The sequence below is a fragment of the Panthera leo genome, chromosome C2 (genome assembly GCF_018350215.1).
Source record: "Panthera leo isolate Ple1 chromosome C2, P.leo_Ple1_pat1.1, whole genome shotgun sequence".
Taxonomy (NCBI): domain Eukaryota; kingdom Metazoa; phylum Chordata; class Mammalia; order Carnivora; family Felidae; genus Panthera; species Panthera leo.
Genome location: NC_056687.1, coordinates 114,290,988 through 114,304,549, shown reverse-complemented (window position 1 = coordinate 114,304,549; position 13,562 = coordinate 114,290,988). Strand labels below are relative to the sequence as shown.

Here is a 13,562-nt window from a genome sequence, read left to right as displayed (position 1 = left end):
AGGTAGAAAGTAAACAAGAAAAATCATCCATCATTCCAGAAAGGACCACTGTAAAATAAACATTTTGGTATCTATTCTCCTAGCGGACACACACACATACCTTTGAAAGTAAAATCAGGATGATATTATCACAATGTACTGTATTTGTTGGTTTTCTTGTGTTATATCCCACTTGTCTGATATTTAGGACTTATTTCCAAGCATTAATAATTAACCATTAAATCAAGACATAAAAATGAAAATATAATACATATCCACAAAGCACACTGGAAAACAAAACACTGTAACTTGATTCAAATATGAAACTCTCAACTATGAAAATAATGAAAGTCACAAAAAAGGTTTCCCAGAGTATAGTCTGTAAAACATTCCTGAGTGGATGGCAGTAGATGATACTTGGAATAAAAATGTTCAAATCACATGAGTTTGTGAAATACTGACTTAAACAAAAACAAACTGGTTTTTCTGATAAGTGACTTTGGAGTCCTTAATGTACACTGTAAAATTCCAAGAGAGGGATAGAGCATGCGACATATCCCAAACTTATTGGTCCAGGAAATCCCATGTTCACAAAGCATCTGAATGGACTAGGGTTCCAAAGAACACACTTTGGAAAACACTCCTCTACTGATATTTCAATGCACTAAAACATGCACAGTCCCCCTCAGACCAGTGGAAGGGCCATCCTCTCAGAATCTGCCCTTCTTTAGTAAGCCAATTACTTCAGTCCTCAGCCTTCCAAACCACCTTTCAAAAAAAAAAAATGCATCCCTTGGCTTGGTTGATCCTATTACTTCTATCACCCTTTCCTGTGGTTAGATACATAATTTAAGGAGGAAGGGAAAGGAGGAAATGATATATAAGGCTGTAATTCCTACAAGTCTTTTTTTTTTTAATGTTTATTTATTTTTGAGAGAGAGAGAGTGTGGGAGGGAGGTTGGGGGGGTGAAGAGAGGAGACGCAGAATCTGAAGCAGGCTCCAGGCTCTGAGCTGTCAGCACAGAGCCTGACAGGGGGCTTGAACTCAGCAACCATGAGATCATGACCTGAACAGATGTTGGCCGCTTAACCGACTGAGCCACCCAGGTGCCCCTACAATTCCTACAAGTCTTAAGTCAACAGGTCAACAAACAAAAACTAAGACTCAGTACTGCCTCAAAACTCTACAGCAATTTCTCTCTCATCAATCTCTGCAATTATAAAGGCAATGAGAAGCAACCTGGGTTTTTTTTTTTCCTTGAAACTACTTTACTAACATTATTTAATGAACCCTTTTAACAAGCCCTTCAAGTATACCTGGATCCAGACATCAATTAGGTCACCCGCCCTCCCTGTCACATCTCTGTTCCCTGTAAAGTGATATGCATCTAATAATGGTGGAAAACTGGATAAGAATAAAATATAAGTAGGCACGGTAGTTATATTATCCATTGCTGGTTTGTTTTTCTCAACACCTCTCTCTCCAGCACCAAGAACTCCAAATTTGACCACCCAGACTGAGTTCAGAAACAAACTCTAATGCTCCATCCACCATTCTGGTAGTTATCTGGTCACCAAGGACACCTAATTATAGGGTCTAATTATGGGCACCTAATTGGCATGAGGCATCATGGTGCAGGGGCATACAGGTTTTAGAATCACACAATTCTAATCCCATCCCTGCCACTCACCTGATATGTGACCCTGGGCCATTTACTCAACTTCACTGAGCCTCAGTTTCCTCAAAAACAAAATGAGGTAGTAATATGTACCTATTCACAGGGTCACTGTGAGGGTTAACAAAAAGTATATACGTGAAAGCACCTAGGATTATGAGAAAAAAGTTTCTACACACACGTTGTGAGTGTGCTCCACAGGGGATTCTGATGTTGTGTCTCTGGAAAGCACGGACTCAGCTCCCTGCCTTGTCTGGCACAGAGCAGGCCATCAAATGTCACTTACCTCCCCTCCTCTTCTCTCTCCACTTCTTGATCCCTCCACCACTCACATCTCCCACCTCACACACAAAATGGCCCAAGTGGTAGCCATCAGCCAGATTCAAAAAAAAATGAAAAGGAGACCCTCCTCAGAAGGGACTGGGTATCCTCTACCCAAGATGCTAAAGTAAAAGGCTACCCACGGTGGGCATTCCCATTTAGGTTTCTTAACAGGAAAACTGACTCCGTCTTATTTTAAATTTACAAACTTGACTTGCAATTCCAGATCTAGGTTGTCGTCCACAGCCGTAACTATAACCAAGAGTCACAACCAGCTTAACCTATTGCCAAAGTTTCTGCATCTGATTTTGACCAGGTAGAGAGTGTATGTGTGTGGAGAGAGAGGAAATGGGAGGCAAGAGCAAACTTGTCCTGAAAGCCTGCTAGATGCCAGACACTTCATTTTATTTTATTTATTTATTTTTTTATTTATTTTTTTTTTTTTATTTATTTTTGGGACAGAGAGAGACAGAGCATGAACGGGGGAGGGGCAGAGAGAGAGGGAGACACAGAATCGGAAACAGGCTCCAGGCTCCGAGCCATCAGCCCAGAGCCCGACGCGGGGCTCGAACTCACGGACCGCGAGATCGTGACCTGGCTGAAGTCGGACGCTTAACCGACTGCGCCACCCAGGCGCCCCAGATGCCAGACACTTCAAATATGTTATCTTACCTAGTCTTTCAAAATACCCCGAAATAGGTATTACTATTACTAATAGGTATTTTACACACAAGGAAACTGAGGCAGCTGGCAATATTTTTTTAAGGACAAAAGGCCCTTCATGAAAACAACTACATTATATTGCCATCCAAAGGTAAAAAAAAAAACAAGCCAGAGTCAGTTCTTTTTTTTTTCTATAATGTTTTTTTTTTAACATTTATTCAATTTTTGAGAGACAGAGAGAGACAGCACGAGGGGCAGAGAGAGAGGGAGACAAACTGTGAGATCATGACCTGAGCCAAAGTCGGACACTTAACCGACTGAGACACCCAGGTGCCCCCAGAGTCAGTTCTTCTTTAAAAAAATAAATTTAGGGGCACACACACAGTTGGTGAGTTTGAGTCCCACATCAGGCTCTGTGGTGACAGCTCAGAGCCTGGAGCCTGCTTTAGACTCTGTGTCTCCTGCTCTTTCTGTCCCTCCCTGCTCATGCTCTGTCTCTTTCAAAAATAAAATTAAATTAACTTTTAAAAGAAAGAAAGAAAGAAAGAAAGAAAGAAAGAAAGAAAGAAAGAAAGAAAGAAAGAAAGAAATTTAAAACAAGTTGTTTTTTTTAAGTTTGCTTATTCATGTTGGGGGGCGGGGTGAGAGAGAGAATAACAAACAGGGATCACAATGTAAGCGCAGAGCCTGACATGGGACTGGATCCCACGAAATGTGAGAGTCGGGTGCTTAACTGACTAAGCAACCCAGGCACCCTTAAAACAAATTTTTAAATAAATATTTTTGATTAAAAAGGATTTGAGGGGCTCCTGGGTCTCAGTCGATTGAGCCTCCGACTTCAGCTCAGGTCATGATCTCACAGCTCATGAGTTGGAGCCCCGCATCACACTCTGTGCTGACGGCTCAGAGCCTGGTGCCTGCTTCAGATTCTGTGTCTCCCTCTCTCTCTGCCCCTAACCCGCTCACAGTCTGTCTCTGTCTCTCTCAAAAATAAATAAACATTAAAAAAAAAAAAAATGGATTTGAAAATGTTACCTCCCACAAATATATATTTTTTTAATGTTTACTTAATTTTTTGTGAGAGAGAGACACAGAGTGTGAGCAGAAGAGGGTCAGAAAGAGAGCGAGACACAGAATCCAAAGCAGGCTCCAAGCTCTGAGCTGTTAGCGCAGTGCCTGATGCGGGGCTCGAATTCAGGAATGGTGAGATCAGACCTGAGCCCAAGTTGGACGCTTAACCGACTGAGCCACCCAGGCACCCCTAGTAAGTTACTCAAGCATGTACTCCAGCAAAATGAGGGCATAAACCAACAAAGAGGAGGACATGAGAAAAGGAAATACTACTTTCAGCCACAGAGAGAAGAAAAGAGAAGTCCCAAGATGACAGCTCTGTTGTAAGCCTAGAGAACAATCAGAATCCAGAATGGCACAGAAAGGTAAAAGAATCTGGGCATAAAAGCTTAGGGAAACAAGACTTGATAGAACTGATGGGATTTAGAACCTAAAAAATTTTGAGAGGCAAATAATATATAAATATATAAAAAGGCAATTAGAACTGCTTGAAAAAATGTTTAAGAAAGTCAAGGTCCAATTATGAAGAAACTAAAAGGTGATACAAATTTAAACAAGTGATGAAGAGTTTGATGAAAAGAAAGAATCCATTTGACCTTGGTGCTTCACATGTTTCTCCTGTGACTGGCCAGGAATCCTGACACCAGACCCAATGTAACAAGTCTAACATTTAATCTTAATATAAAAGGCATTTAAATTATATTTACAGAAATGTACTAATGTAAATGTCTCTAGATTTTCAACTTTAATAATAATTTACGAATAAAAAGGTCAATTTAAGAGCAAAGCACAAAACTTTTATTGATTATGGGTTCAGGGCTTTGGGCTATTGAGGTGTGATCACAAAAAGAGAATGGTAGGACAGGTATCCCCCCAAACCTTCTTGACTTACATAATGGGGAGTCAAGAAACACTGTCAAAAATTGACAAAAAATAACAAAGGTGATCTAACAAACTAAAAACAATATAAATATCAAATTTAGGAGAGGAAAAAAATAGTTTAAGAAGCTAAATTCTCATTTTCAATCAGAAGTTAAAAGCTGATGATAAATCAAAAAAATTGTGGTAAAAGCACATCAGGGTTAAAGAGGTAACAATCTAAGAATTAAGTACAGAAACAGTTAAAAAAAAAAAAACTAAAAGGCTCCTTCTGTGAGCCTTGAGGTGAAGGAAACCATTGTTTTTCAACAAAAGTCCTTCTGTACTATTGGATTTGTTACCAAGTGCATAGATCACTTTGACAAAAATAATTTTCTATGACACGTTTCAGAAAAGGCAAAACACTAAAATTATTACTAAAAATTGGGAGTGGCAGGCAAATGTTATAATTGAAATTGTATTTAAGAGCGAGGGTAAAATATTTTTTCCTATAGAATGTTATTCAAATAAAATTTTTCTGTAAGAAGGTAAGGTTCAACTGAAGCCAAATTTTTTTCTTCTTTGTAATCCTCTACTTTCCAGTTTATGTGTAATAAACATGTATCCCATTTATAACCAGAACTTTTTTAAATTTTTAATGTGATCAGTGGTCAAAGTCAGTGTGCCTGGTGGCTAAGAGCCCAACACCTACACCCCCCAGGCCTGACTTATGAGCTTTAGAGGACAGTGGGAACAGTGCAGCAATTTTCAGAGGCTGTGTGTTTTAACATCAACATCTCCACTTTTACATGTGGCTCTAAAGAAACAACACAGGAAAAGTGTGACGGCTCAGGGAAGGTCCCCTTTAACAGATAACAGAAAGTCATTACATCATATACCTAGGAACAATCTTACCTAAGTAAATGACAAAAAGCTTTTTAAAGCTTCTTAAAGTCCAGGCTTTGTTTCCCATAAAGCTCATTGTTCAGCAGGGGAAGTGACATGGGGGATAAAGGTGGGAGTGAGGAAAATGGAAAACTGCTCTGTAAGTAGAGGTCAACAGATCCAGTCCAGAGTCTGCCATTAAATAACCACGTGACTTTTCCAAAGTCATATGGTCACCTTCTAGCCAAAAAACAAAACAAAACAAAAAAAACTGGCCCTTATTATATCTAAATACTTTCTCATTTATAAAGGCGCTCTCTCTCTCAACTGATATAATCAATAATAGGATGTTATTGGTAGCCCCATCTCATAGATGATGGAGCAAAAGACTTTATGAAAATTCGGGGTCAGTTGTCACCGTTTTTCAAGCTTCTATTAATCCGGCAAAATATGTTGCCTTTGGAGGCTACATAACAAAGTATGACATACAACATTTTAATGTACTCCATTGTTAAACACAGCCCCCCCCCCACTCTAAATTCAGAGAACTCCTGGCGGATTTCTTATCTTGAAAGACAATAGTCATGATGACTTAATTTCTTAAATTCCCTTAGCTACCTGGCCAAATAGTTTCCAGGGGCCATATCAAATCACGCTAACCTATTCCCTCCACATTTTTTCAGCTGTGGTCTTCACTGACTATCCAAAGTGAAATGGAGATATGTTCCGCTTTGGGCTGTGAAGTGGCTGTAGTTGTGGGGGATGGACAAATGAATCAGAGGCAACTTTCTCTAAACCCAAAGCTAACTTCCATTTTTGCCCTAGTTTCAATGATTCAAACGTGTGCATAAATTTTTTTGCTCTTTGGGGGGCTCTTTTTTACCTGGCTTTCCTCAGATATTAGGCAAGCCTAGCTCTTACTTCATATATTTAATAACCACAGTTATACTGATCATGTATTATATATTTGTGGTGTGCATATTTATAAACACAGCTTAAAAGTCATTTGAGACCAAAAAAGATCCCCCTAAATTACTGTAAATTATCACACCTTTTTCTATTTGTATTTATTACTAAATCCATTTCTATAAAAGTCACAATAAATATGCAAAACTGCATTTACCTAAGTAAACTTAATATAATATTATTTTAGAGCTTTATGTACCATAGAAATTAAGGTCATCCTTTAGAACAATACCATCACATTTAGAAAAATGTCATGTTATTACATCACATACTTGAATTCCACCAGCCATTCAGAAGCCAAAGCATTGAGTACATGTCCACACTAACACTCAAAGACTGGGAGGAGGCCAGATGTGGAATAAAATGCCCATCAAGTCTGTTTCAGGACAAGTGCTTCTCAGCATCACACCAACCCCAGAAACAAAATTAAGAACTGCTCCTTGCACAAGATGTCAACAGGTTTGGGATGGGGAAGAATTGGTCACCAGGATGAGTCAAAGACTCGGCTATACTAAACTGCATCCACTACTGTATATTTGTTATCAGTGCCAACTGACAGCAAAGTATCAAATGTGAACACCAAAGAAAGGCTTGATTATATATTTTCTAAATAGCACATAATGTCTTAGCATAACTTTTAAACTGAGGCTTCTCCATCAAATATGGGCTTTAAAATAAACTCTAAGGGGGTGCCTAGGTGCCTCAGTTGGTTAAGCGTCTAACTTCAGCTCAGGTCATGATCTCACGGTTTGTGGGTTCGAGACCCCGCGTCGAGCTCTGTGCTAACAGCTCAGAGCCTGGAACCTGCTTTGGAGTCTGTGTCTCCCTCACGGTCTTTGTCCCTCCTCTGCCTGAGCTCTCTCTCTCTCTCAAAAATGAATAAATGTTAAAAAAAATTAATAATAAAAAAATAAAATAAAATAAAATAAAAGCTAAGGCAAGTTCTAAGATGAGGAGTTTCCCTCCATGGCAGAGAACTGCCAACCAGTGCAAGGCAATCATGAATCAAGTGGACCAGCTGGCACAACCTCCATCTAGACCATCAATAGCCTGACCCGCCCCCCACCCTTGACCTCACTGGTTACATTTCAAGTTCCAACTTGATTTCTCTTTTGTAATAGAATTATCTTAGGGTACCATAATTGAAACAATCTTCTTCATGTCTGTGAATGTATTTTCCTGTACAGTCTAATTTGAATCTAATGTAAAAGTCATTACATCAAAAAGCCCTAACAATGTGGAAGGAAAGAAGAATGACAAAACAGGCTCCTGATTCGATGGTATTTTAGGTTACTAAGTGCGACACAATAAAACTCCTGACCCAATTTCCACACAATTGATTTTCCAGCCCACAACTACTTCACCACGGAGTTGCTCATTACATCACTGTGCTGTGTGGTCATTACATCACTCAGCTGGGAGCAATAAGGCCTATCAGGCAGTGTTCGCTTCTCTAGCTTGCTTTTCCCAAGAATGGAGAGCCTGCAGACCACCTACACTCCCAAGAGTCCCCCTCTTTCCCAAGCCTCAGAAATTTTCTCGAATTTATTTCCGTGTCACATCCCAATGGACCAGGCTCGGGGGCATCTGACTTGGAGTGGACAGGTAAGGGTGTAAGGGTTTGTGCCCAGAAGTCTATATCAATATTCCAGATTCAGGGAAACCTATGTGTTTCAGGAGAATCACTCCAAAACTTTTTTTTTTCTCCTCTTACCTCTATGAGTTTCCAGGTCGGCAATCTCTTGGGACTTCCAGGACCCCGGAAGAACCTTTCCAGACTCTCTACTTCTGATCCTTTACCATTCCAACACCCAGAGACTCACTTCCTATTTCCAGTTTCCCTTATCTTTCGGAAAGAAACGTGTAAGGGCACACAGAACACACACACACACACACACACACACACGCAACACACACACACAAACGCAACGCACACCAACAAGCATGCACACCCTGGGCACCGAGACTCTGTGCCCCCCTGGCTTCAAGCTGACTTACTTGAGGAAGTACCTCTGGCCAGTGGCCGTGAAGGTCATCTCCCAGCCCGGGGGCAGCGGCAGCTCGTCGGTCACATCGTAGGACTGCTGGCGGAGGTGCGCATGTTGCTGCGCTGGACTGCCTGCAGCCCCCGCGCCGGTGCCCAGCTGCAGGGACGCGGGCGACGAGTGCGAGCGGACGTGCTGGGCGCCGCTGGCTAGCCGGGGCCCAGGGTGGCCGCCGGACGAGTCGGTGCTCGATTGGCGCGAATGCGAGCCAGAGTCAGGCTCCTTGAAGAACGACTCGGGCAGGATCTTCTTCCGCCACGAGCTGGGCTTGGGGTTCATGACCGAGTTGAAGAGAGCTTCGAGGTCCGTGTCTAGGTCCTGCGTGACGTGGATCACTTGCTGCCCGGGTGGCGGGAGCGGAGGGGGCACCGAGGCCGGATTCATCTTCTGCAAGGAGAAAGGAGGGCAGATCAGCCTTTCATTTAAAGTCGGAGGAAGGGGTTCGGAGGCAGAATAGAAACAAAAGAAAAAGTGGAAACAGATAGGTGTCCGCCTCAAAACCCCAGACACTCAGCGGTAAGGCCAGCCGGATGGGGGAGGGGTCCCTCCAAGGCTGGAGAATTATGCAACTTTCTTGAAGCAAATAAGTTGCCGGGAGGAGGAGAAGAAGGAAAGGCGGGGGAGGGGGAGTAACTGCACTCAGGAGGTTGCTGCACTGCTGGTGGCAAAGGACAGGTCGCAACTTTCCCCGGCAGGCAGCCCCCCCAAAGTTTAAACCCAAACCAGCTCCACGATGTCTCGACGCCGGAAGCCCAAGGAGCCCAGGCACCCCGGGGTGGAGCGGGGTGAGCGGGCGCGCTCCAGCGGGCTCTACCTGGGCGCGCAGCGAAGCCGAGTCTGGGCGTGCGGCAGCCGCCGTCCCGCCCGAACTCGCCGTCGGGCCTCAGTCGCTCGGGTGCGTCCCGAGCTCGCAGGGATGTAGCTGGGGCCCGGCTGGCAAATCCCGACTCGGAGCCTGGCAGCCGAGGGGCTTCGGCTCTCACATCCCCCGAACTGGCCTCAGGCGTTCGCGCCCCGCGAGAAGGAGGCGGAGGAGAAGCAGACAGCGCGGCCGCCGCGGCTCCCGGACTGTCCCATAAACAAAGTTTGGAGCGAACTCCCACTCCCAGAAAAGAGGCGGGCCCGAAAGTTGAGCTGTTGAATTATGCATGACCTTCAAGTCCTGAGCCTGCCTGCCTCCTCTCGTCCCTCCCCTTCCTTCTCCTCCACCGTCTCCTCCCCCACCCGGCTCCAGAAACCCCTGGGCGTGTTAGGTACTTTGCCGGGTAAGAGGAGACTGGTGCCCCCCACCCACTCCTCCCGGGCGCGCGGACCTCTCCCGCGGAGCCCTGGACCTGCATTCCTTTGAGTTTACTACGGACTTAGGGCGGGATCAAAGGGAAAGTGGCCTGCGCCTGTTTAATCAAGGACTTGTGGACCGAAACTAAGGCTGGGGGCGGCGGAGGGCACGCGAGTGAGCGGCCCAGGCCGAGGAAGGGCCGGTCCTGGGTGCCGCGCCCTCCCTTCCTCCGCGGCGGAGAGGCCTGGAGCGCGCAGAGCGCCGCACTGATCTGAGATTCTGCCTGAGGGCGGGCTCGGGTGCGCCCTGGCGCGGGGAGACAAGGCCAGCCTTTCCACGGGAGTCTGCTTAGCGCTTGTGACCATATTTGGTCTGGCGAGGAGGCATCTTGGCTGTTTGGCTTGCAGTTGTCTGCTAAAGCGCAGACGGTGCCCAGAAAGTGCCTCTGTCACTAGAGATGCGGATTCGTCAATGGGTGCGTTGTAAACAAACAACGTTCAATCCATTCATCCAACCTAAATCTCCTCTACGGGTTACTCAGGTCACTAGAAATTGAAGAAGAAACCTGGTCAAAGCTGGGTGCTGGAAAGGGAGAGCAATCGCGCCCCCCTCCCCCGCGACATCCGCGCGGTTGTGGGAGGATTGGAATGTCCCCGACGCCCTCCAGAGAGCCTGGAGCCGGGATGGAACCCGAGCAGGTGGCTGGGAGTAGAGAGGGTGCGCCAGTGACCCGGAAAAAACCACGCACCCTCCCACCGACTGGATCTAGGAGAGGGGTGGAGACCCCCAGCCCCTAGATCTAGCCTGGCGAGACAACTGCGGGAAGTAGGAGGCGGCCTTGGCCTTCGGAGCAGCTCAATTCCTTCGTTCCCTAGTCCCCTCTCCGGGGTGGGGAAAGAGGGAGGGGGAAGCGGCTGCGAGGTAAGTCACGTTTCACAAAGCCCCTACCCCACCCCATTTGATTCAAACAGAAGTTTGTGAAATAAATCAAATGAGGCAATATACATACAACCGGGACTTCGCCGTGGTTGGACTTAGGATTTCTTGACTTTAGGATGGTGCAAAAAGGATATACCTTCAAACTTTACCTCGAATTTTGAATTTTGATCTTTCCCCAGGCTAGCGATACGCAGTACCATCCCCCGTGATGCTGGGCAGCAACAGCCACAGCTCCCGCTCAGCTCTGCCCTCAGAAGGGTAAACAACTTACATCTGCAGCTATTCCGCAACCCTGTGACAACTGTCATTCGCTTTCACACAGTAGTCAATAAGTTACTGGAGACATTCCACACTTTATTATAAAATGGGCTTTGCGTGAGATGATTTTGCCCCGCTGCAGGCTAAGGTTAAGTGTTCTGAGCACATTTAAGATAGGTGAGGCTAAGTTATGATGCTTCCCTATTAAATGCATTTTCAACTTACGATATTTTCAATTTACAATGGATTTATCAGGACCTCAGCCTACCTAAATCAAAGAAGATATGTAAAACACTTTAAAGAGCACCTAGCCATCTGTAGACCTGCTTGTTAAATAAAATAGAATTGTATTAAGTGCAGGTATTGTACCTCGACATTTTTATAAGGGTGAAATAAAGTCAAAATCTGGAGTTGCCTTGAAGGAGAAAAGTTTACAGGAAAGACAAGACCACCCCATAGTTTTGCCTTGGAGACAGGGGAATACTATATTTGGGGGCCATTCCCTGAATGGCTACTCCCTGTCACTGCCCACAGTAGAGCAGAGCCACCAAAATGAGGCACCCCTCACCCCATCATCTGCACTTGAAGGTGTGTTCCGATTCCAGACTCCCCACAGAGTGGGAAAAATCAGGGCTGCCTTAGAGAAAGATAGCCGTGTGAGTCACCTTCAAAGATAAGCAGACAGAGCATAGCTCCTTTCAAGAGACTCAGGAACCCCAGATTTCCTGTGTGGCTAAGTTCTCTGCCCATAGGACCAGCAGAAGGAAGGGGGAAGCTACCACAGGTCACTCTATGGGAAACAGTATCTTTGCAAGCCATCATCAGAAGCCACCACAGTTAAAATAATTGGGGCAATGAATTATGGAACTAGAGGAAGTGACTAGGACCAGATGGTTACTAATCAGAAGCCACAAGGCTGACTTAATGATTTAAGGATGGAAACTGAGTCCAGCCTTACTCCAGGAAGGTTCTCACCCAAGAAGGAAGGGCCTGCTTTGTAAAGGGTACCTGGCAGCTACCAGAGAAGAAGAAAATGCTAAGGGAGCCATGAGAATCAGCCAGTGAGAATCACAGTTGGGATTGGATGGGTCTCCATTCCTTGCCAAGCTTTAAGAAATAGTGGAAGACAGAGAAGTAGATGCCTGAAATGGAAATTGCCCAGACCAGAGGATAAGTCAAAGGGAAAACCCCCAGTTTTCAAATACCCTATGTGATGTATAGTGGACAGTTGAAGACATTTGCTTCAGTCCTTCAAACCACAGCTTCAGATGACATAACATTTACAAGTACCTCGGATGTGTCAGGTACTACCATGGAGGGGGCATGGTGTAGTGGCTACGTGTATAATCTCTGGAGCAAAATACCTGAGTTGCCTTGAACAAAATACTTGAGCTTCCTATTCCTGGGTTTCCTCCTTTGTAAATTAAGTAGAACCCACTTCACAGGGTTCTAGGTTAAAACACTACCAATTTTATCCATTGACCCATGATAGAACACAAGTTTTGAAGTGCCTGGCTCTACTGCCAATATTGGGCAAGTAATTTAGCTTTCCTAGGTCACAGATTATTCATATACAAGTTGGAGATAATATTATGGCAGTCCATGACATTGCTGCTTTTCAGTGGCCCACCTTCCTGTTAGTCACACCCTTATGGAGTCCCTTCCAGCTTAAATCTGGTCTAGGCCAGTGACTTGCCTTAACCAAGAAAATACAGCACTAAATCTGTGCTAGTTCCCCCCACCGCACCCCACTCCATCCCCCGCCTTAACCCCTAAGAAGGTATCGAAGTTTCTATTTTTGTACTTTTGGGACACCTAAGTCTCTAGGTAAGAAATCCAACTATCCCACTGGAGGGACCACATGGAGAGGCAAAGACCATGAGATACGTGGAAAGAGGGAGAAGTCTGAGCTAAGCCCAGCCCCTCACGGGCCCACGGGCTGACTGCAAACACCTTAGTGACCACTATCAGAATGAGTAAAAGAACTACAGAGCCCAGACAGGCCCAGACTGCAGATCTGTGAGTCAATAAAATGGATATTTGGTTTAAGCCATTAAATTTTGGATTTTTTTTTAATGCAAAATGAACATTCAAAGGATTAAATAAGAAAATGCAAAATGAAATTTTTAACACAAATTCTGTTACATACTAAAGCACTCAACAAATACTGGCTGTGATTTAAGTCTCATGGAGATCTGGAGAATAGATAACATGTTTTATATCCCTATTTTACAGATAAGGAATCTGGCCCAGTGAATTTTAAAGTACGTTGTCCAAGTACATGCAGTGAATTCATGAAAAATCGCTCATATTCAGCCCAGTACTTATTCTAGATCAGAATCCTTTTTCTACTCTCCCATTCTGTGTGAGCCAGGAGTTGCTCCCTGGTATTGTCATTTTAAATCAGTGTACTTCTTCCCACCTACTTATCTCATAGAGAAACTCCACAGTTTTATAAGATAATCAATCGAGAGTAGGGGAATTTTTCTCTCCACTTGCAAAGACTCTCCCCTCGAAGTTGATTCCTGCTTCCTAATTTTCCCCTCAACACTTTTACTACAGAAAGCTTCCCCGAGCCATCAATCCCTCCTCCCTGTCTACATTCAACCAATAGCAAGTGAT

General features: G+C 44.5%; 1 protein-coding gene across 1 annotated transcript in view; it reads right to left on the bottom strand.

The window, feature by feature from the left end:
• WWTR1 (WW domain containing transcription regulator 1) overlaps positions 1-9,557 on the bottom strand; it is a 132,732-nt gene extending 123,175 nt beyond the window's left edge. Inside the window, exons 1-2 of the mRNA XM_042954809.1 lie at positions 9,279-9,557; positions 8,418-8,851 (exon numbers count right to left, since the gene is read on the bottom strand). Coding sequence (XP_042810743.1) covers positions 8,418-8,848 — 431 coding nt within the window. The 5' untranslated portion in view covers positions 8,849-8,851; positions 9,279-9,557. The remainder of the gene's footprint in view (positions 1-8,417; positions 8,852-9,278) is intronic.
• Between the last annotated feature and the right edge of the window lie 4,005 nt (positions 9,558-13,562).